This window comes from Cupressus sempervirens, chromosome 5 (assembly GCF_028749045.1).
Source record: "Cupressus sempervirens isolate cs-2001-9-10 chromosome 5, ASM2874904v1, whole genome shotgun sequence".
Taxonomy (NCBI): Eukaryota; Viridiplantae; Streptophyta; class Pinopsida; order Cupressales; family Cupressaceae; genus Cupressus; species Cupressus sempervirens.
The window spans coordinates 121,522,211-121,547,078 of record NC_143122.1 but is presented as its reverse complement, the minus strand read 5'-3'; the positions used below and the strand labels follow the sequence as shown (position 1 = coordinate 121,547,078).

At 35.2% G+C, this 24,868-nt stretch overlaps 1 protein-coding gene across 4 annotated transcripts; it reads left to right on the top strand.

Annotated features, from left to right (window-relative positions):
* The first annotated feature begins 437 nt into the window (after window positions 1-437).
* Window positions 438-22,526, top strand: LOC149554809 (PyrD). Of its 4 annotated transcripts, none has more exons than XM_089828818.1 (3): window positions 438-562; window positions 775-884; window positions 21,761-22,526. In XM_089828818.1, exon 3 carries the CDS (start codon window positions 21,793-21,795, stop codon window positions 22,105-22,107), a length of 315 nt encoding a protein of 104 aa, XP_089684944.1. In that variant the 5' UTR covers window positions 438-562; window positions 775-884; window positions 21,761-21,792; the 3' UTR covers window positions 22,108-22,526. The 4 variants fall into 4 exon arrangements, with proteins under 4 accessions (XP_089684944.1, XP_089684945.1, XP_089684946.1 ...); XM_089828819.1 differs by having other exon boundaries at window positions 772-884; XM_089828820.1 differs by having other exon boundaries at window positions 438-609; window positions 772-884.
* Window positions 22,527-24,868: the final 2,342 nt, after the last annotated feature.

Genomic DNA, 24,868 nt, shown 5'->3' with positions numbered 1-24,868 from the left:
TCTACGTAAACCTATACTAACTTCTTACAATGATCGGTAATGAACGAAAGATAAGAATATAAGTAGAGACTATCCTTGAAAATTAATAACATCCTAAAAGAAGACTTTGACTTGCTTTTATTCAAGACTTTGACTAGTTGAAGAGGGTCCCAAAGACAAAAGATTACCTGGACTCCTCCAAATGGGTTTATCGCCCATAAAATATCTAGATATTAGCGTACTCAAACACAGCCCTGATTTCTAGGGAACCAACGTTTGATGTGAAATGGTCTCACGAAATCATAGGCGGGCCGTCTTCATATGACCGTAACTTCAGATTGTTTTACCCTATCTAATTTTTAAACGATTCAACGTATATAGCTAAAACCGTAGTAAGTCTCATTTATACGCATCTTATAGACGAATGTATACCTCGCGTACGCACAAATGAGAAATTGTTTCCACAACTTTCTCATTTCATCTGCAACTCTCGGAAGTTTCTGTATTTAGACGAATTGTTCGATAGTTGGCGCGGATCTCGAAGGAATTACAACCAAATTTTTGGCTTAAAAAGGCAATAAAGGTACTCTGCACTGTTTACTCTATCTATGATGTAAATCTTCTGTTATGGTATGCAACTTGAACCTGAGATTTGTATCTAATGTTTGTAGCTAACACAAATCTCTGCAATTTAGCATCGCATATCAATACTTGTACAGTACATGAGCAATAATTGATGTTAGTGATATATTAGCCATTGGAATTGAACTTATGACCTTTATATGTCAAAAGTAGGGCTAGTGAACTGCACGAAGAAACCCAAGGCTCTGCTTCAATGTTTGAAAAGAAAGTAGAGCATGCATCTATTATGATTGTAGTGGCCAGTTCAGGACGGAAGACCGAAGGCAAGTTGAGAGGAAAGTTAGGGTTTAATGGAAAAAAAATAGTGATTTGGTAAATTCAAATTTTTTCTAGAGCAATCCTTGATATAATATTAAGGGATAGCTCTTTTGTCATGTTTACCAGCACTTTTACTGGGTCACAGGCCGGGACATTGAGGTTCGTCATAGCTCACAGGTTAAATGGGGCAGCCTTATTTAATTTCAACACTTTATTATGGCATTTGGGGTTTGACTGTGAGAAACTAGTCATGTAGGACAGGTTACTCCTATAATTTGAGCTACAGTATTGTTATCAATTATTCCTTTGAAATGAGATGATTTATGACATCCTAGAAGCCAAAGTTATTTTTAAAGGCTATTAAAGTTTTGCATACTTGTTTGAAAGGTTGCTTCCTTGCTGGTTTGGTTTTAAATAATTTCCTTAAGCCTTGTTAGATTGCTCTGGTCAAATTTCATGAACCAGGATACCTGTATATGTAGCTAATACCATCACATACTGGAAATGTTAGAAGTAAATGTATTATCTTCCACTTCATTCGAGTTACACTCTTTACATTCTTTGTTCTCAAGGTGTCTTTGGGAGGGTCCATATGCTAGCTTCACTGTCAACCACATTAAAGCGAAATACATAAGTGCCGTTAGCAGAAAGGGAGGATATAAGGAATGACAGTGAAAGCATTAAAGAATTTTCAATTTGAGTACATGTAATAGAATATGTTCACAAAGTTTTCCTAAAATTCTTTCAAGAAGACTTTTTTGTGTATCTCTTTTAAGAGAATGCAGTTCTTTTAGTTATTATATGTTATAGAGAGTACTGTTCAATTTCTTCAAAGAGAATTATGTTTGAATAATTATGAGAAGATCCTGCCCCAGCCATTTAAGACCAACTTAATCAAGTCATTTTATTAGGGTCCTCTACGCGTTCTTTTAATTAGATTTCGTTGAATCTATTTTAATAGTGTTTTAGCAACTGGATCCTGTTAAAATTACTAAGATAGAATTTGGGTAAAAGAACCTTAGGGGACTTGGTTTAAATAATTCAAATTGGGCCTTGCTCAAAAAATTACTGCGCAAACTCTGAATTCTTTTTACAGGATTCTGTTCAAATTCTTTTAAACTGGATCATTTTCAAATTCTTTTAACAGAATCAGGTTCAAATTCTGTAAACAGGATCCTGTTTTAATTTTTTAATGGGATTCTCCTTGAATCTTTTTTATAGCATTCTTATGCAGTTTTTGTTACAGAATCCTCTTCAACTTCTTTATACAGGACCCTGTTTTGAGCAAACAACTTGGTTGAGTCCCAGGAGAAACTTGCTGAGTACTCAGCCCGACTTCCCCCTAGCTTGGTTGCGAGTTCAAGTTGAGATGGTGTGGTGCACTGGAAAACTCACAAGTTGTGGCTTGTTGACCAAGTACTTGGCAAGTTTTCCTACTATGATGACCTCCCTTAGAAGGTAGTGCTCTTTGAGTATTGTGAGCTAAAACTTCTTCAAATTATTTGCCAAAAGACCTTCTTTGTGGTGCTTGTAGAATCTAGAGTATGTGGTGACGGAAGCAAGAAATAACTTATCAAGTTTTGATGTGAGAGAAATTGGGATTTGTGGTTAGGAGCATGCCTGAAGTATAATGATAGGAGTTGGGCCCCTATTTGGGATATTTTAGGCTCAAGTATGATAATAGTCTGAGTCTGTTCTTCCTGGAGTGCTGATTTGAGAGTTGTAGTGCAAATATTGTAGGGTGAAACACCAGAAGACTTGCTAGATTGAATGCAATGGAAGGAGGACAAAAAGGTGGCGAAGAAATTTTTGAATACTTTACAGTGTCATTGGGGAACACATTTCTGGCATAATTTGACCTGTCTTGGAAAGAAGGATGTTCCAAAAACTTGGAAGCTCTTGGAAGCCCGTCCCCTGGTTGTCCTATAAGATTAATATTTGAATTTTGATAATATGTTAGACTTCCACTCTCATGTGAACTCTCAATTTAATTATTAATGCAAACATTATATATTGAGATTTTATAATGTATAGAAGCATGCTTTGTCCATGTTTTCATGCAAATATTTAAAATCTCCCTATTTATTAAAAATTTTCCCAAATTTTTATATAGCTTTCCCCACTGCTGTCCCTTGTTTTGGAAAAAATTCCATCCTGGAAAACTCATTTCACTGGACCCTTGGTCTTAGAAATATGGGGTAACAGAGATATTCTGTCATTGATATCAAATGTTAATGATCAAGGTTGTTTAATTTTTGGAGGGTTACTCAAAGTAATAGATAATTTGACTTGTCTTGGAAACGAGGATGTCCCAGAAACTTGGAAACTCTTGGAAGCCTGACCCTTGGTTGTCCCATAAGATTAATGTTTGAATTTTGATAATCTGTTAGACTTCCACTCTCATTTGAACTCTCAATTTAAATTATTTAATGCAAACAATACATATGAAGATTTTATAATGTATAGAAGCATGCTTTGTCCGTGTTTTCATACAGATATTTAAAATCTCTCTATATATTTAAAATTTTCCCAAATTTTTATATAGCTTTCCCCACTGCTGTCCCTTGCTTTGGTAAAAAAATTCCATACCGGAAAACTCATTTCACTGTACCCTTGGTCTTAGAAATATGGGGTAACAAAGATATTTTGTCATTGATATCAAATGTTAATGATCAAGGTTGTTTAATTATCAGAGGATTACTCAAAGTAATAGATAATTTGACCTGTCTTGGAAACACATTTCTGGCATAATTTGATCTGTCTTTGAAATGAGGATGTCCTAGAAACTTGGAAACTCTTGGAAGCCCGTCCCCTGGTTGTCCCATAAGATTAATGTTTGAATTTTGATAATTTGTTAGACTTCCACTCTCATGTGAACTCTCAATTTATATGATTTAATGCAAACATTATTTATTAAGATTTTATAATGTATAGAAGCATGCTTTGTCCATGTTTTCATACAAATATTTAAGATCTCCCTATATATTTTAAATTTTCCCAAATTTGTAAATAGCTTTTCCCACTGCTGTCCCTTGTTTTGGAAAAAAAAATTCCATCCCGGAAAATTCATTTCACTGTACCCTTGGTCTTAGAAATATGGGGTAATAGAGATATTTTGTCTTTGAAATCAAATGTTAATGATCAAGGTTGTAAAATTTATGGAGGATTACTCAAAGTAATAGATAATTGAAATGCATACTTATCAAGTTGTTGATTATTCATCAATCTTCATCAATTTCTTGGTTGACTATTTGAGCTACTTGGTTGTGTGCTTGAGCTGGTTGCTTGTCTACTTCTTTGTGGTAGGTTAGATTACCATGTTATCGTTGAATATTCAAAAGGGTTGACTTCTATGAAATATAAATGTGGCAGCTTCATGTTTGTGATGGCAAATTTATGTAGGGTTTAATCGTATATATAATCCACATACTTTTTAATACTTCATTTTTATTTGGGAACAAAGTCTTTAATTTCCCCCATCGTTCCTTAATGCATTAGTGACGACTTTAGGTTGATCTAATGCTCTTCTGTCAGCATTAAAGGAGTTAGTTGGAACTTAATTATAAGACTCCCTAGCTGAGCTTTGTCGATGTGCATTTTATGGCTCACCAAATAGAGAACAAAATACAAATGTATCTTATCATTTGTTGAACAAAGTCTGATGTATGTTATTATGATTATGAGAAGATCATACAATGACTACCCTGTTCCTTTTATGTTAAGTTTTGACCGCAGATAAGCTTGGCAATTGATGTGATTTGCTGATGATCATAAGGGTCCTTACACGATATATTTACTCAGATTTCTTTCAAACCATGCTGGATGTGGGAGCTATTAAAGAATTTCACAATGAAGTACTTTTTTGGGATTTTCATAGAATATGCATAAATAAAAGAGAATTAGGGTTCTATTTTTTTTCCAAGGGTAGTGACAACAACAAAAAGTACTTTGGTGGACAAATTCCTTGATTACCAAACTCTGCTTCGCCAAGTTTTACTACAACTATGCAAGAACTAGTGGAATCTTCAAAGGTTATGCAAAAGATTTTCATACCACCACAAGCACCATTGTAAAGAACAATGCATGTGAATAATAGAAGTCAAGCATATTCACAAATGGAGTTTAAGCTAACTTTGCAAAGAGATTTAGAATCACTAAAACATCAAAAGTATGAATCAAAGGAACTCATTTGAACACCATCATATTCCCTTGCAATCACAAGACTTTATCTAAACTATCTTAATCTAATTGAGGGAATTTAGAGAATACGCGAATAGTTCAAATATTCACCAAACTTCAATGAAAGCTTTATTGTCTTAGTAGCTCATAGCAACAATCTCAAAATCCATTGCTTACCAATGAGAAGAGGCCTTTACTTAGGTCCTCAAATACAATGGGTGGTCCAAATTGAAACAATAACCAATGGCCTAGATTCTACCACATCAGGCCTAATCAGGGTTGGGGAAAAGAAAAAGGAATCTACATTAATGCAAAAAGAAATCCACTATTGTAATGGTTGATAAATACCCATTAGACCTGCTTGCTTAGGAAGAGAGTATGGTGAAATAAATGACCACTACACACACCCGCTATGCATTAAATGCATCTATCCTTGGCTTCATTGCTTGAAAGTGTGGAATTCATCCAACACTATCTCTAACTCATTTGTACTGATACTTGGTGTCGATTTTTGCTTGAATTCCAAAATTGCCACTGCCTTTTCGGCTTTTCCCAAAATCCCCTCCTAATTTGGTAACAATTACTGAGTGGTATGCATGGTGTTCGAGAAAAGGAGAAGTTTTCAAAGTCATCTCTCTTGAAAGCATTCAACTGAAAGAATTTCTCCAACTTGCCTCTTAATTTGCCCACTGTTATTTCATTTTTTGCCAATCTCTGTGACAACAAGGATGCAATCGTGTTGGAAATCTCTCGCCTAATATTCTTTGCCATCTTTCTCAATCAAGTGGATTCCTTGGTGAAGTTTCAAATATTTCCTTAGCTGTGATCTTTGCACTGTACCACCAGAAGAAGTCATATACATCCCCTTCACTAATAACTCCATCAATCAAGGACTATTTAGGAGTCTATCAAATTTTGTAAATCCGAGATTACCTTGCTTTGATAAATATGCTCATCCTCTCACAACTCATCCATGTATTGGATCCTAGAGAGTACACCTCGCACCTTGCTATGAATCTGCACTAATTCTTTTGCATGCTTATATGCCTCCCTATGAATTCTCTTTACCCAAACTACTACACCTTGAGCAGTTGGTTTGATTCTATCAATATCATCCATTGCCTCAGTTGAAACACTCGTAGGAGGAACAAGAGATGGATCATCTTCCCTCATTGAGCGAGGTAAGTTATTTATATACTCACACAAGGTCTTGATTTCTCTCTTTTGCCTCTTACATTTTTCTTTTAGTTTTTCATCTTAACCTTCACACATGTGTGGTATCATCAAAGTCCTCCATAACTTATTCATCGGAGGCATGACCTAGATCAACCTTTGTAACGTAATACTCATTTGGAGTAATTTGATCTTTGGTCTTGTCGATTGTAGGAGTTACAATTTGCAAAGCTTTGGATTCAGATTCTCTCCTTATGATCTTTGTGAACTTCATAGCTTTTTTGTTTTATTCAGATTGGCTGATTCGGGTTAGGATTTCTTGCAATTCAATTGTCGGGTCAACTTCTTTCTCTTGACTCCTCTGAATTTGTTACCTTAACCATTATGGAATACAACATTTTGATCACTCTCTACTATCAGTTGATCTCTTCCTTTGATATTGATTTCTGCCTTGCCCTTGAGACTCTACTAGTTCCTCAGGAGCTGCAACTTCCATAACTCGAACCTTTGCTTCTATTACAATAATTTCTTCCTCTTTTGGAGGATCCTTAGCTTCTATCATTTCTTGCTCAAAGATTGCAATAGGACACTACACTATAACAATATCTTGATCTCTACTACTTCCCTAAACATATTCTTCATAAGCATTGATACTTAGCCTATCCTGTATTGACTTGGTCAAGTTATCCTCCTGCTCCATTCTTCTTTTGCTTGCCTCCACTTCTTGGCTAGTGAAAGTTTCTATCTCTTGTAGGCTTGGAGTGTGACTAGGTGAGGAGGGCACATTTTTGGACCTTTGCCTCTTTTGTTAAGATTCCTCAATGTGAATATTAAGCCCACTTCTTGGTTGTGTTTGTTGAGCTACACCTTTTTTGCGTTCTGCACATACAGACAAAATTTCTCTCTTGCATTCTTCCTCTCGATAGTCTCCTCGGTCTCTCGTCCTTGAGTGGTTGATGACCTAGCAACCGACATGTAAAGCCATCCCTCGGCACATCAAGCTTGCTTAGCTGATGATTAACCCACTACTTAGTGAAGTCGAAGACTGGTTTAGCCAATACAATAACATCTATAGCCTCCTTTCTTTGCCTATCATAGGGATGAACAACCTCTTCCCTTTCTAGATTGTATCCTTTTTGCACTACATTTGGATCTTCATCTGTTTGATCAAGTACCTGGAATACCTGGCATGTCCAAATCATGTTCAACGACAATCTAGAATATATTCTTTTTCTGAGTTCATTCTTATTTGTAGTATTTTCCCAAAAGTCTTTAAGGTGCATTCTATGTTGATGTTTTGCTCTTGCCATTGTTTTGATTTTGTTGTAGGGATCAAAATTGCGCCTTCCTAGATAAAGTGGTAGATGAAGCAAGTCTAGTTCATTTGATGATCTCTCAACTGCCTTCAAACACAGACACATCTCAACCTTATCTTCTTCGAGGGTCCCTTTGGTTGCTAGAATAGAAATATGGGAATTGTTATTGTTATTTTGGAATGGAAAATGGGGTACATATTCCTATTCTGGTTCAGTTCAATCAGAATTCACTGACCCAAAAATTTATGTTTTCTAAAATAAATAAAATTGGAATAGGAATACGTATTCCAATTCCACCTACTTAGGTGGAATTGCAAATGCTCATTTTGGGCCAAAATTGGAATACGTATTCCTATTCGCAATTCCAATTTGGTGGACCTAAACAAAGAGTTCAAAATTTTAAGAATTTATATATGCCTATTCCACTCATTCCTGTTGCCAGACAAGCCCCTATGGAAATTGGGAAATCCTATCCTAACTTTTTCCTTTTGAAATTTTCTCATAAAGAGTAAGATGTTGATTGAGTTACAACAATACTCTTTTATGTGTTGGGTACCTTGTGAGCTTGTATGGTGGCAAAGAAAATCCCTGAACTCAGATGTATGAAAAAGTAGGGAATTAAATGAACCAAGCTTCATACTCCACCAACTTCATCGCCTCGGCTGACAATCTTATATGCAATCTCTTTTGTAGGGTCCTGACAATGCGCATTGCAAATGCATCATTAACTCTAACCTAATCATCCTTCGCATGCAACTGCAACTACATGTAGCATTCATGAACTTTCAACTATTGAGTTCAACTCCTAATTGGTCCTTTACATCTCAACCTGTCATTCTTCATTATTCAAGTAACATGCAAATGACATAGGAGCTCATGTAGAATTTCTTTGATTGCTCTAGATTCATCAATTGTTCATTCAGGCTGTTGTTGATAAGTCCAACCCAATCTACCATGTTACTTTCTCCAACCACTTTCTCGATGAAGTACCACATCTATGCTTCAAACAACTTAGAGTGAGGTAAACCCAAAAACCTTGCTGAGAATCACGACCAAGTCACCATACTTGTTGCAAGTTGAGCCATACCAACTCCTTGGGCAACTTGGAACGGTGAGATATGTTCCTTGTCAACCACTTATTTTTGATGACCTCTTCACAAAATTGAGTCCCAACAATATAGACCCTCAGTGCTTGCTCCTTTGTCTTTGTCACCATTCTTGAGGGAGAGGATATTGCAAATACTTCCGATATGGTCGGTGGAGGAAAACCTGCAAGCGTGTTTTTATTTGTCTTTAATTATCTAGTCTAGAGAGTTGTAGTGCTTTGCACGTTCCACAATCAATTCAAGATGTTGAAAGGTTGGAGGAAAGCCAACTACAACAACAATCCGATAGTTCACAATTTGAGTGGCCAAATGCATTGGTTAATGGTCTTTGTATCGAAACATTCTTCGGTTGAACTCGCTCAAATCAAAGCCACCTAGGTTAGTGTCTCCACTTCCTGCCCACCTTGAAATAATTTTGGATTTAGTGTAGAAGCCTCTTTGTTTGTTCTTTATCATCTGCTTCCTAGTCACAATTGTTCCCATGGGTTCTTCTGTTTCCTCCTACATGCAAAACAAAAAATAAATGCACATAAGAGCATGCAAGGAAAAAAGCAAGCACAAATTTCCATGATTGGAAATTTGTCAAAATTTTCAACTTCTCTAGAGAATTAAATCTTTTTCATCCTTCACAATTTTCAAACTTACTGACATATTCCCTTCTTAGATTTTCACAGTTTCTGCTAAATCTTCAACTTGAATTCACCTGAGTCTCAAATCCCTCTCCATATCTTCTTTCACGATTTTTGTGTGATAATGAACTATGAGAAGCTCCCTTTATATAAGCCCTGAAACCCTAAAAAAGCTGCCATAATGAATGCAAGCTAGCAAGCTAAACTTAGGCAAATTCTTTACCTGGCCTCTAAGGTTCTAGTTTGAAGAGATTTTTTGTCACTTTCAACACTTTTCTATTGGTTTTTGAAAATTTCCATTGTAGCCCCTTTTAACTTTATCATGAAGTTTCATCCTCTTTGCTTTGCTTTAAAAAAAGGGTAAAGCACAATAATTGATTAATTATTTCAACAAATACACACTTGTATTCCCTTCATTTTTTATTCTCGATATCAAAAAAAGTGATTTAATCCATTTGATCATTTTTCCAACCTTTTTGCTTTTTGTGATTTTTCAAAATTTTAATTAATTAAATATTAGTAAAAATTAAAATTCAATTAATTGTCTCAATCATTTAAGTCTAGATTTCATGCTTTTGATCAACTTCTAAATTTTGTGGTAATATTCCAAATTTTTCACTTTTTGGGAATTTCTAAATTTTCCTCACATTTTGGATTTTTTAGAATTTTCCAAACTCATTTCTTTTTAAATTTAAATTTTTGAAATTTGCAAGACTTTCATTTTTCAAGATTTCCAAAATTTGAAACTTTTTGTGTTTTTAAAAAAGTTTCTTCAGAATTTGAATCTTTTTTGAATTTTTTGAAATTTCCAAACTTCTTTGAATTTCAAATTTTTTAGGAGTTTCTAGAGATTTTCCATGTTTTCTAAAATTTCAATTTTCCAATGTTACACTTATATGTGGGGGTGTAGAGGGACATCAGGACGAGTTCTGGGTGTAGGAAAAAGAGGGCCTCAATTTGCGGTAGCAAGGGTGCGGTGACGAGGTTGCAAATGGGGGGGGGGGGGGAGGTTGCATAGCATACGTATATGAATTGAAATGCTAATTATGAAATGATACTTCAATAAAACATACCAAATATAGTTGAATATAGAAAATTGAAATGCGATTCATGAACCATAAGTTCAAACTTGAAACTTCATAACCAGTGACCAATTCGCATTAAGTTGTACATTAATAACATTAAACATAATGATAACTGAAAAATATAAATCATGCATATACCATGTAAGTTTAACCATTGAAATTTGACTATCAAATGACAAAGATGAAATATTTAAAATTCATTGTTCAAATATGATATATTATAAAGATGCTCATGATTACAATGAGCTGAGTAGTATGAAACATTGAAATGCAACAATATATCATGGCCATATCAAAGTGAATACGAACTACAAAATGTCAATAACGAGAATGTAAGGGCAAGAGCTCCCTAATCACCCCTAAATCGAAGTCCTCATCACTAGACTCGTCATGGGTAATACTAAGATCCTTCAAAGGAATACATACTAGCCCTACATCGGCTTCTACTGCATTGTCATCCTCATCAATCTGAGTCGGATCCTTTGGCTCTACATCCATTGTGTTGTTGAGCTCTCCTTGTACTCGTGTATCTTGCGTTCTTTGAGACGCAAGAAACCATTTACAATAACTAGCTTCTTTACGTTCTAAGAGGTAAGTTTGTCTTAACAGAGTGGATAAAGCTATAGGTAGACCAATTCCTCTCTACAATCGAGGAGCTAGAAACTTGAGATAACAAAAGCGAAAGTTACAAACAAATGTTCATTCAATTGTGAGAAATGACAAATGATAAATCAATGAATCATAAATTAGTAAAGGGGTGGAACTACAAATTTGAGAAAGGGATTAGATGGCTAGTGAGGTGATCTTTGACTTCTATGATCCATGATATTTCCACCACAAAATGGGATGCTTTTGTGCCATGGTTTTGAGATCCAACTTTGCATATTTGAGTATCCTACAAGTTCCAACATAATATTAAAATAAATTATAAGCAATAAAGAACTTATAATTCTAAAGAACTTAGAATAGTGAATCAAGAATTAAGGATTACTTGTAAGACTGTCAAATTTAGACCACTTGAAGCAAATCTCACTAGCGGTGTCACTACCATACATCTTGGCAATGCACTGAAAGAAACCAACCTTCACCTCATCAACCTAAAGTGGTGTGACTCTACTAGACCTAGGCGTGTACCACTCCAAGTTCAATGCATAGGCAACCATGTGCAAAGGAGTGTTCAGCTTCTTCCACCTGCGGTGAATGATAGGATGAATGTGCAATGTATAAAATGCTAGAGTGGGGTCCCTCTCACACACAACAACCCTCATCTTCCCAAGCATGGAATCAATGCACTCATAAACCTCTCCAAGGTTAGGTGTATCCGCATCTCCATATCTAATTACCTGGAACATTGGAGTAATGATGTAGACTATCTATTTATGTGTATCATTCCATAATTGATTGCTCTTCATTGTGTCCTTTACCCTCTTCGCCTCCTCTGTTCTAGACTCAGGCCATCCATTCCATTCTTGTGTCATAACCATGAGTTGCAATGGTTCTTGCAACTCAATTATTCTTTCCAAGAGAATGTAATATGAGGCACATCTAGTCTCAATTGGTTTTAGGAACTGCTTCTTCAGTTCTTTGCAAAAACATTTGCACCTCTCTCCCATCATTAACCACCCGTCTACTCCAGTCATTGTTTTCCATGTCTTTGAGTGCATTGTTTATGGCATGCACCCAACACGAAGTCCACCAACTATGCCTATAGGCTACCTTAACAAGCCTCCTTGTTTCAGTCTGAGCTGTATTTGTCACAACTAGGACCACATTTTGTGGCCCAACCTCCTCAATGGCATCCCTAAGCACAGTAAACTGAAAATCAGCTTCCTTACGATGCCCTGAACAATCAACTGCCCTTAAAAAGTATGGACCTTCAGTGCATGTGACGATAATGTTTATGAGTAGATGATGGCTAATGTCCGTCCACCCATCAATGATAATGTTGTAGCCTAACTCAATCCGACATGCCTTCATATGCTCCATGAAGACCCTGACTCTGTAATAGGCCATATCCAACACCGTGGTCCTCAACTTGTGCTCATTTGGTGGCACAAATGATGGCTCTCCCTCTTTCGCCATCATGGATGTCATCCTCACAAAATAGGGAGATCGAGCTACATGCGTTGGGATGCTATTGGAAAAAAAATCACCAATGGCATCATCTAAGTGCTCCCTTGCATGCATGTTAAATAATTGAGCAATGGGGTTACTACCACTAGGACTTGCATTTCCTTTCTGTTTCCCCTTGCTGCTATCCCTTGCTGAAATGTGTGTAGATGAAGGAATGGATGATGTAGGTGACACAGTCCTTGCTCTTTGATGCTAGATATGTGTAGGTGTATCTCGCTGCCCCTGTAACTGCTGTATATTCTGTACCTGCTGCCTAGCAGAAAAAGCTTTAGGCACTGGGACTGCAGTATCATCAGTAATGCCCCATAGTTTGTTCACTTCAATTCTGTATTTCACATTCCTAGGATCTGCCAAGAATTTGCATGAGTTCACACCATACCCAGTCCAAAAAAGGTGTCCATTAACTGTCGCAATGCTGCCATGCCATTCTGCGCCACATATATTACACTTTCATTTTCGCGTGCCACCATTTGTAGTTGTAGGGAGTGTAATTCTAACAACAAATTGTTTTAGAGGGGGCTTTGGATCACAATGACCCCTATCCAATTATGCCAAAATCTCTGAAGGGCAATCAATAGAAGGCACCTTGGTGCAATATAAAGGAGGCTTTGAATCAGATTAGGCATCTACATCAGCCCCATGATCACTTCCCTCGGGCTCATATTCAGATGCACTTCCCTCATTAATTTCCATGTCTTCTACACTTTGATTGGATGCCATTTAGAAAGTAGAAACTGCATTTCACAAAATGAAAATGATTATGATACATTTCAGCCTAATATTAGTAATTTAATTTTTTTTTAAAAACATAAAAATAAAGTAGTTTTAGCCTACTTAAAACTTTAAAAATTAAAAAATTAGTAAATTAAGTACGTTTCAGCCTATTTTAATAACAAAAATTAAAAATCATAGAACAATAATAAAATAAAGAAAATAATAACATGGAACCTATCTAGTATCAACAAGATTCAAGAATCAAGAATGAAACATTGAAAAATAAAATTCAAAGCTGGAAGTAAAAATAAATTCTAAAGTCTAAAACAAAAGAATAGTAAAAAGCTCTTACCTTGAGCTTGATGAATCACTTGCAAAATCAAATCTTCTTGCTCCTCTTGATCTTGAAATCCCTTGCAAAATCACTCACCAAGCTCTCCCAATCTCATCCAGTTTCTTTTTCTCACTTTGCTTCTTGCTGCTCCAAAACAATAAAATGCAAATGTGAAATGAAAATGAGGTATACTGGCCTTATTAAGGCTTGAAAGAGACCTCATGGGACCCACACCCAATTAGGGTTCCCATTTGAAAAACAACAATAAAAAAATAATATAAAAAACATTAAATATTTTGATATTTTATCTTGAGTGCCACGCGCACCCCATGCTCATGCCGCGTTACTTGCGCACTTGGGATGCACCCACGTTGGTGCATCTCGACAAGGTGCGCACCTAGTGCGCCTTTCGTTTTACTTCGGGTGTGCACACCTGTGTTACACTGCAATTTTCAGAACTTTTAAGAGTGCACTTTTCTCAAGTTTTCCAAATTTTTACTTTTTGGAGACTTAACAAAATTTTCAAATTTTCCACTTTTTGGGAACTTCCAAAATTTTCAGTCTTGGAGACTTCCTTATTTTCATTTTTAAAAAAAGTTTTCTAAAATTTGGACAATTTTAAACCATTTCTGCATTTTTGAAATTTTGGTCAACCTTTCTGACTTTTCAGAATATCCAAACCTCTCAATTTTTTTTCAATTTTTACCCCTTTCGAGATTTTGAATTTTTTTCATTTTTTCGAGATTTTCAGTATTTCAAAATATCCACTTTCTTCAGATTCTTTTTTATTTTTTGGATTCCAAAATTTCAAAATCTCTTCACCTTGCAAGAATTTCAAAATTTCTGGATTTTTTTCCTTCTTTTCCAGAATTTTGAAATTTTTGATATTCAATTTTTACAACGTTTTCATTTTTTGGAAATTTTGACTTTTGAACACCACTTACAAGTGCTATTCAATCACTGCCGTCTCCATGATGCATGGATTAAGCTCTAAAAAATTCCAATATCTCATCGAATCACATAAGTGGAGTGCACACCTGATACATCAAAGAGCTTTATTCTTTTCTTCCAAACTTCTGTAGACCCCAGCAGACTAGAATATTTACAAAAGATACCACCCATAAGGAATTATCTTCACAACATAACATTTCCCTTTCCCATCGGTCATTTAACACCTGTGTTTTATCCATTCAATATGCTTGAGCAGGATTATAATGTTTTAGTGAATTCCTTTTTTGGAAAAATAAATGCTTGAGCGCATTTTGTGTGTGATTCTGGATTTTTACAACTTTGGAATTATCCATACTCTAGTCAATATGCACTCTAGCGCATTTCAGGTGGGGTCATAGGCTTTTTGTTTTGGAACTTTCTTGACTAGGCCTATTTTGCACTTGGGCACATTCTGACATTGGCAACAAATTTTCTTGCCTGTTGACCATTCCTTCAGCTGCGTTGAAATGCACTCAACTATGATTGGCGGATGTTTTGTATATGCTTTGGCAAACGTTTCTTTTTGAAGCATTTACCAATTAAGGTTGAGATGCACTACTTGCATTTTGGAGTGGCCTGCGGATATCTTATATTTGAAACCTCCCTTCAATGGTAGATTTGGTTGCTTGATCATGGTTCAAGCAGAGGCTTGCATACAATTGTGATTCAATGAGATCGTGTTACATCATGTTGAAGATTTATAAAATTGTCTGTAATGAGAATTCCTTGTATTGAAGCCATAAGCTTTTTGAGTTTAGGTGCCCATTTAATTCTGTGGATGTTTTTCGACTTTGAAACCTGTCCTCACATCTGAGAATGCAGGTGCATGGGGGGTATTCTTATAGAATATCCCATTAATTTCTTGAATCTTCAACCATTGCAGACAAATGTCACTAGGTGTATCTGATGTTCCAATCAAAGACTATCCAATGGATGAAATACATGGACTATTTTTGTTCCTTCATGATACTTTCACCTTTGTGGTGCCTTTTTGACCTTAACAAATTCATACTATAAGTTTATCTTTATTTTGAAGAGGAATTCATTATTCAAAGACTTCTTTTCTGCAATGTGGATATTCATGCTTCTGATCATGACAACAATTCTAAGAAAACCAGTATTTTGGGTTCACCTTTCGAACTATGTTTCTGATAAGTGAGGTTCTTTGTGTTTTCTTGATCATGGATGAAGGCACTGAGTGAGTGATTTTTGTAATTCCTATCCCTTTAAGGTGTTTTGAACCATTTAATTGAATCCTGTGTTCCAAGTCATTTTCTCTGCCATCTAGGGTAGTTTGTTGTTTCATTTTGGGTGCTCTTCTCTATAATTTATTTCTTTATTGTATTCATTGGCATTCCTGAAAGGGCCTTGTGTTACACTGTTCAATTGTCATCACCATTTGTAGAAATTCTGCTATCTTATTTGCTACTCATTTACTAGATTCAAGTCTCTTGTTATCTGAGCACAGGAGGATCTTTGAGGTTGAGGACTTCTCCCTGTTCATCAATAATTCAACATATCAGAATAGGTGTTTGAACATCCTACTAATTTTCACTAGAGGATTCAACTTCAAAACTCAAGATTAGGAAGCACTTCAAGATTAAGACACCCCAAGATGTGGGAGGCTTATCAGGATTCAAGATTTATTCAAAATGCATCACTTCTCAACTTGAAAGGCAAGAATCTTTGGGGACAGAATTAAGAGCTACAGAGAACGCCAACCCAAAAGAGGCCAAGTGAGAGGAAGGTAAGGGTCCCATCATAATGGGCAATGTGTGATTAGGTCACAACAAGCCCTTAATAGAGTAGTTTTTTTCCATGAATGAATTGATGCATTCTTTAGTGGAATGATGTTATATTTTTGAGCAGCTATGGGTCGCATGAGGATTATTCTTATAATAGCTGGGCTTTTTTGGTGAATTGCGTTTTTTTGGTTAATGTTAGTGGGTGAAGGGAAATTGGCGACAGCGTGATTACTGAGACCAATAGCATTTTAAAAAGGCATGTTAGAGAGTTGATAAAATTGTAGTCAAAGCTTGGTGGAGCCGTTTTTTGTATCATGATGTAAATATATTGTCTTCAGCCATTTATTGATTGGGCAGAGTGTATAGAGTCGAGCTTCTCTGATGTAGTGTTTTTGATGAAAGAGTTGATGCTGGCAATTTGTATGTAGCATTAATTATTCCTGATATGTATGAGTGGTGGATTTTTTTTGATAGGAGGAAACTGTGGGTATTTGGTATTAATGACACTGTGCTACAGATTGGTGTGAAATGAATTAATGATATAGCAGGAATGCAAGTGACTAAAGGACTCTGCACATCATTTGATACCCGGTGTGTGATCTCCTGTGTTTTTAAAGGGATTGAAGAAGCTGGGTAGATTTGTGTGTTCATTTGAATAGAACATTGTTTTTTAAATTCTGAGTGGAGTATATTAAGGGAGTCAAGCATGTCATGGGTTTGAATAATAGGTTGTGGAATTGAGAATGCAAGCTGGGCGTGCGATTTCTTGTGTTGGTGGAATTGAAGGAGTTGCATGTATAAAAATTAGATTGGGGTGGAAATAGGATTTATGATATCAGGATGACTGTTCTTTTTGGGTTGATCACTTCCTAGGAACAGCAACTGAAGTTTTTCTTGTTCATATATGTCTTAGGCAAACTATATGTTGAGCTGTTGATTCAGTGAAATGTTTTAGAGATACGTAACCAAGAATTGTTTTCAATTTATTTTTGAGTTAGTGCTCTAATGGAAGTTAGTGCTTCAGCTGAACGGAATCGGTGCTTTAAGGATCTTTAGTGCTCTCTATGAGTTGGTGCTCACTTATGTAATTTGGGTTGGTGCACATTTTGTTAATGAAAGCTATTAATGTGCCATGGTTTTTTACCCAAAAAGGTTTTCCATGTGAAATTTGATGTTCTCCATGTTGATGTTTGTTCTCTCTATTCTCTCTGTCTGTGGTTTCTATTTGCCATATTTTAGGTGATTATTATTATTATTTAAGTTTGTCAATTTATTAAAATATTTAATAATAAAGCGTCCTGCACTGTGTTCAGAGGTACTGTACAGCCCTATTATAATATCTAATTAAATTTAATTATATTATGCTTTATTTCTATTAATTTTTTAATATTTTGATTTATCATTATTGTTTATTGTTAAATTTCATTTCAAAAGGGGACATTACAAATCCTTGCAAGTTTGGATTCCCATGTGCAATTTAGATGAAACAGAAACAAAATTGATTTTCTTGGACACCCTGAAGTGCCTGAACTCAATAGTGATTTTATATTTGCAACACCAAGCTTCAAAATGAATACACAATATAAAGATAAAAGAAATCCCTTCAAGCTCCTGGTATTTCTATCAATTTTTTCGATTCTTCGAGCATTATATGATGCAAGAGGAGAACATACTTAATTTTTGAAGAACCGCCATGATTCTGTGCTCAAGGTTTATCAGAAAGGCTAACCAAAGGCACTCAACCTATTTTGATAACACATTTTGAGCTACACATCATATGGACAAGCTAAGACTCGAACATAGGTGTTGTTGGAGTGCCCTACCAATGGAGCTACTAGTCCCTTTTTGGCCAGCCCATTGTTGGGCTAGGCAATTGATTCGGGTGTTAAATGTATTTTACTATTGTCATTTTTATGTGGATTTAAAAAGAACAGTTTACATTCACCATGGGGTCTGTGTGTTTGGAAAGAGAGGTCCAATTGTGAGAATGATATGAACTGTGCTGTCGGATCTGAGAAATACAAAATGTGAGAAACGTGTTTAGGGACTCAACAAACATGGCTACCATATGTATCCTTTTATAGATTTTTAGGTCATTGCAAAGTATATACATATTTAATTTTAGAAAATTAGAAAAATATATAATAAATGTATATGTATATGTAGGTAGCCACGAATGTTAAAAACGGTTAAATGAAAGTTAAAAAATCCTAAAATATGGTAAAAATGTTTTCCTTTTGGAAAAGAACAATAGAGAATATCCTGAAGCGTGTACTCTATAAATTATTAAAATATTAATGTAATGTTTCTGATGGTCATCATTAGTGAGTATAAAGTGAGTTTAGTTTTATAATTTATTAGTTAGCTTCGATATTCTTATTCAGTTAACAATTATTTTGTTTAGAAACATAGTCTTGTGCTTTTCAAGGAGGCTTTGGATTTATCATCAGAGTATCAAATTATCAAGTTTTATAACATGGTATTATAGTGGGTTTGGGTCTAACTCCCTAACGGGAGGCATAGAGTAATGTGGGTTCCATGTTCTTGCAATTTTGTTGTATGTCTTTTTGCAAGTTGCGTGTTGCTTGTATGTCTTGTTTTCCACATGAACCATTTTCTTGTTTTACCACATGATGAAGTTTGCCTATTTTCTGGTGTATTTTTACCATGCAAAGTTTGGTGTTTTGCCGCATGAAGGTTTCTGTGATGGTTTGTGGCTGTGTTGGCTTTTTCTTGCCAATGGAGCTGAAGGGTTTGCAGATCGTGGTTTTGAGAAGGCCGAACTGGTTTTCTTTTATGCATTTTCTTTTTGTCCTAAACGATTAGTGGGTGGGCTCTATAATTTTGTCCAAAAAAATTTATATTGTGGGTTTAATAACTTCTCATTAAAAAATCTTGGAAAGGTTTAATGATTTTTTCCCTTCAAATTTCTGGGAGGGTTTTATAATTTTTGTCCATAAAAGAATTGTGCGTTTGATATGATTTTTGCCTCAAAAATCATTGTGTAAAAAGGTTTTATCATTTATCGTTTTTTGGCCTAAAAAATCGTTATGTAGTTGCATGTTTGTTGCATGTTGCATGCATGTACTTTTGTGAGTTGCATGTTGCTTGTATGTGTTGTTTTCCACATGAACCATTTTCATGTTTTACCACATGATGAAGTTTGCCTATTTTCTGGTGTATTTTAAATTTTTGCCACACAAAGTTTGGTGTTTTGCCACATGAAGGTTTCTGTGATGGTTTGTGGCCGTGTGTTGCCTTTTTCTTGCAAATGGAGCTGAAGGGTTTGGAGATCATGGTTTTGAAAAGGCCAAGCTGGTTTGCTTTTATGCATTTTCTTTTTGGCGTTAAACAATTAGTGGGTGGGCTCTATAATTTTGTCCTAAAACATTAATATTGTGGGTTTTAATAATTTTTAATTTTAAAATCTTGGGAAAGTTCAATCATTTTTTACCTTAAAAGTTCTGGGTGGGTTTTATAATTATTGTCCATAAAATTTTATGGGTTTTGTGCGATTTTTTGCTTAAAAAATCATTGTGTAAAAAGGTATTATCATTTTTCCCAAAAAATGAAGCTTCATGTTATGATCAATGACTTGGATTTTGTGTTGGGTTTTGTTTGATTTTTACCTTAAAAATAGTGTTTGGTTTTTCAGTTTCATCTTCAAAATCATTTTTGGGGATTGCATGATTTTGTCGTAAAAAATCACGGGCTCTTATTTGGAGGGGTTGTCAATTTTTCCATAAAAATCTTGGTTTTGTGCAGCCTATTTTGTGATGCACTTAGAGCTGTTGGGGTGAACATCTGCAATATGTTTCGCAATTTTTGACAAAATCTTATTTGGAGGGTTTTTCTGATTTTCTCCTCAAAATTGTGGTTTTAGTTTTATCTCGATGTCTTTGGCTACAAGGAGTGATACCTTTGTTTCTCAACCGGTTGGATGGTTTGTGGTTATCTTAGTCATTTCTAGAAGCTTTGCAGATTCAGGGAAGGTCTCAGCAGCAGGGTCTTCTTGCATAGTCTTCTGAAGAGAAGTGGGCAGCTTTATATGCTATTTTTGTAGTTAGAATGATGACCATTAAGGGAGGGTATTAAAATATTAATGTAATGTTTCTAATGGTAATCTTTAGTGAGTTTTTGATTTCTAGTTTCATATTCAGCTAACGATTGTTTTGTTTAGAAATATCATCTTGTACTTTTCTATTTAAGGAGACTTCATCTCTATCATCAAAATATCAAGATTTATGACATAAAGAACTTATCTAAATCAGCCTACATGGGCAGGGGAGTTGTATTGGGCTGTGGGTTTGTTCTCCATTGGACTTGTGGTGGACTCCAAAACTCAGATTTTATCTGATACATCTGTTAGGCTGGCTGCTTGGTACATCCCAAGGGGACTAGTCTTGTTCCAGTTCGCCCCTCATTGTAACCCTAACTTGGCAACATGCAAGTTCAAGGCAAGGCAGTGTTGACATTGGGCTGGGTCACTTGGATATTTGTGGGCTGTCAAGAAAAAAAGTACTTATCTAATTTTTTTGATTTAGGCTAACGAAAATAATGTTTAGTGTCTGGCAACATTGATATGGGGTGAATGCATATTTTCTCCTGGTATTTTCCCAGTATATATAGAAAAAATTAATATTTTCAAGAGGTTCATCACACATTAAGTTATTTCTTCTAACATCTCAAATAATCAGTCTCATTATCACTATTCACTAATACATGGTTGTACATGATACCACTTCATGGCATATGCATCGGTGATAAATGCCAACTCATAAAATGATAAACATAAATAATAAAGCAAAGTGAAAATTTGGAAAATAAGATGGCAATCACTTATAATTTCTATAATGTGAAGGTAAAATAAGATAGTTTCACAGCAAAATTATAATTAAAAATGAGTAGGAAATTTGCCAACATTGCCTACAACATGCAGAGAGAATGCCTAACTATCAAAGGTTTATTTAATATCATCATATTTTGAATCTTTATTAGTTCTGAGGAGTAGCTGTATTACCTTTTATGTTCATATTGGTATCTGTGAATTGGCTGGACAGATGATTCCACATACAATCAAACCTTAGATTTTTAAGACCAAAAAAGATTGTGATATGTGGATTCATTTTTCTTTAACTTTTTATTTTGTGAAAATTAGTCTCTGGGCGAGGAACATAGAATGCATACATGCCAGATAGTCTGGACGTACAGTTTGGGTACAATTTTTCTGCATGCATAACCTGAGTAACATCAGGTGTGATTTTGTAAAATTATACAAATATATATATATATATATATATTTCATTACATGTGTAACACCTGAATAAGATGAAGTTGTCTGTTAATTTTGATACTTATGTACTTCTTAGAGAAAGCGCTCACAATTCTTGTGCACATCAGTCTGCATTACTGTATTTTTCTAGTTTCCTTATGCTGCTGTTTTAAATGACATTTGTGTGATCCATGAATTTATACAGGTTTATCATTTTCTGGTCTTTAGTCTGAAGCCATGAGTCTTTCATGTTTAGCATGCCATGGTGTAAATAGCCCATCAGAGTCATTTAGGAGCTATTCATCTTCAGGATCAGATGGCGAAGGTAGATGTGGAGCAATAGTAAACTGCTGGTCCAGGAAGCCTAATGAATTAACTCCTGCAGAGATTACAAACAGCAACATGAGTTCAAGGGTGGCTCCACAACCTGCTGCAACCAGTGAAAGTCCTCCTGGCAGCCCTCGTTTGGTGCGTAGTCGTGCAGTTCGAAGAGATAAATTTAGGGATTGGCATATTGGTGAGATGACTGAGGAAGTTAGGCTCTGGGAATAGATGAATCATTTTAGTGCTTTTGGGCCTGGGTTTAAAAGCTTACTATGCAGATTGATGTTGTCTCTCTGCTATGGTCCTCTGCAATATGTTAGAAAAGTAATGTCTGGTCTAGAAGGAAATTACCATAATGTGGTGTGGGCATGGTGTGTTAATAAAGACTAGGGGCACATTATTTAATGGTTTCTAAGGCAAAGCTTGACTTTGCTTAGATCTTGCTTGAGGATCTGAGTAAGAAATGCCCGTTTTCTTTTTATATTGTGTTTTATGTCCTCGAAGCATTCAGCTGCTTCAAACATGAGGTTATCATGCCACTGTATTTATGGTCAGAGGCAAAGTCTTTGCAATGATCTTATCTGATGTTTGAACATGTGTATACTTAAACATTTAATCATGTAACCTTTTCTCGAGGTTTTTGGTAATGACTTTAGTTGTTTATTTCTTCTTGTAGTACTTGTAAAAAGTACGGAAATTATTTATAAAAATTTGATTGCTCGTGTCTAGAGAGTTTTATAAAATATATGCAGTATGCACACTGGTAGTTTTATCTTTTTAAACCTTAAATCAACTTGGATTTTCAGGGATCAGGTCAAAAAGTGTAAGTTGAGGTTGTCAACATCGCTCTCGTTTGTTATGTGCAGTATTGATATGTTTTGAAGGTAAAGTTGAGGCAGTCGGCTTTGTTCTAATTCATCTTGCGGGTTCCATGTTTTATTTTCTTTGTACAACTTGGAGCTTGAACTGCAGGTTTATGCATTATATCATGATGTCTGTACTCTTAGAGACATGGTATTGTAACACGCTGTTGAATTAGATCTGTTTGAGATGTTAGGCAAGGCTCCCTTATATAGCAAAATTAATTGAATTCTAGAATTGTTTCTTTTAATTCTATATGGGTGGTCACTGTGATAGTTTAAACTTAGTGTCCAAGTTTATTTTGGCAGGCTATTTAATTTTTCAAAAATCACGTTGGTGACAACATTCAATCCTTCTTTTCCTTGTAGAATTTTATATGAGTTTATTTCAGGTTTAAATCATTATATTATTTTGCTTGCATTCTGATTGTATTTTGATCTTTCGAATCATGTTTTGAGAATTTGCTAGAGATTTCAATACTTCAGTTGCTGGTGGCATGTGGTTCAGAACTAGAGCCAAACTATTCTTGTGGTGTCCATTCATAAGAAGCATGATGCACCAGGAGTATGTAGCCACTAGATTAAATATTCCTCCGTTAATTATTAGTATTGTCCACTCTATGTAAACTTGTATCTTCCATTGAAAATTCATGAGAGTTCTAACATTTATTTGAAATATAATATATGATCATGATGATTTGATGTCACACTTAGAGCTTTGTACCTATATTACAAGGGTAGTCAGCATAATGTATTTCACACATGTTGGCTATAAAAAATATTTGAGACCTAAACAGAGTCTCAAGGTTGGACGTCCTTGTGAGAATATGGAAGGTGGGGTTGCTCTTTCATCCTCCGGTTCACCTTGGGGGCTGGCCTTCCTTGTTCAAGCCCAAGAGCATGGGCGGCTGGCCTTCTATTCCACCTCTCAACCCATAGACATGGAAGGCTAGCTGTCCATTCCATACTGAGATGCTATACTTACTGAAACTCAAGTCCAAAGTCAATCTAAGCCCCCTGACCAATAAGCATAACACTCGTGTTGGGGTGATATACTTGAGTCTCGTAAACTGGAATGGCTGGCTGTCCTCCCTATTTGCAATCCCTCTCTTCAAATTTAATTAATATTACCAAGCAAAAACATCTAGATCACTCACAAAATTTAAAAACAAAGTATCCTAACGTCAGTATAGGTCTATAATTCCATTTATTTATCAGATTAGTCTCTTAATTAGAAGTTGTGCGCAATTATCTTGATCCAACCTATTTATAATTCTCAAAAAGAGACGGGGAGACAGAAATTTGCAATTCTTTACAAGAGATACAACTTTAAGATAAGTGCCCCTCCTTAATTAATCATTCCTCTTCAAAGGCAATTGATGCCTTTTAATCATGTTTGGGCAGCACACAGTTCTTATTCTTTTGTCTTCTAGGAGGGCAACATAGGCAACATAGGTCAAATTTGTTCTTCTTCAAATAAATTTAATGAGCCACTTTGAGTTACAGCTCAAATTTGTTGTTCTTCCAACAAATTTAAGAAGTGACTTTGAGCTATAGTCTAAAAGACATGATTAAAAAATATTAAAAACTATACAACTGTCTTTTGACTATCACAACTATCAAAATTATTGAGGTTCATTTATTTTTGTTATTTTCATATTCCAAAATTTTGTTATGAAATAATGTTATTTGTTGACATGTAATTATATAGATCCATTTATTAAGAATGAAAAACAGATTAAATGAGAATTGCAATGATTATGTAAATCTCATCAATACATTTTTCTCTCTTTTTGGTGCATGTGAATTTCAAAATATGTAGCATTCACAAATAGAGGTGGAATAAAATATCACAACTATCTAGAATATTACAACTATAAAAATTATTGAGGTTCATTTATTTTTGTTATTTTCATATTCCAAAATTTTGTTATGAATTAATGTTATTTGTTGACATGTAATTATATAGATCCATTTTTCAAGAATGAAAAACAGGTTAAATGAGAATTGCAATGAATATGTAAATCTCATCAATATTTTTCTCTCTTTTTGGTGCATGTGAATTTCAAAATATGTAGCATTCAAAAATAGAGGTGGAATAAAATTAAGATATAAAACAACATTGGGAC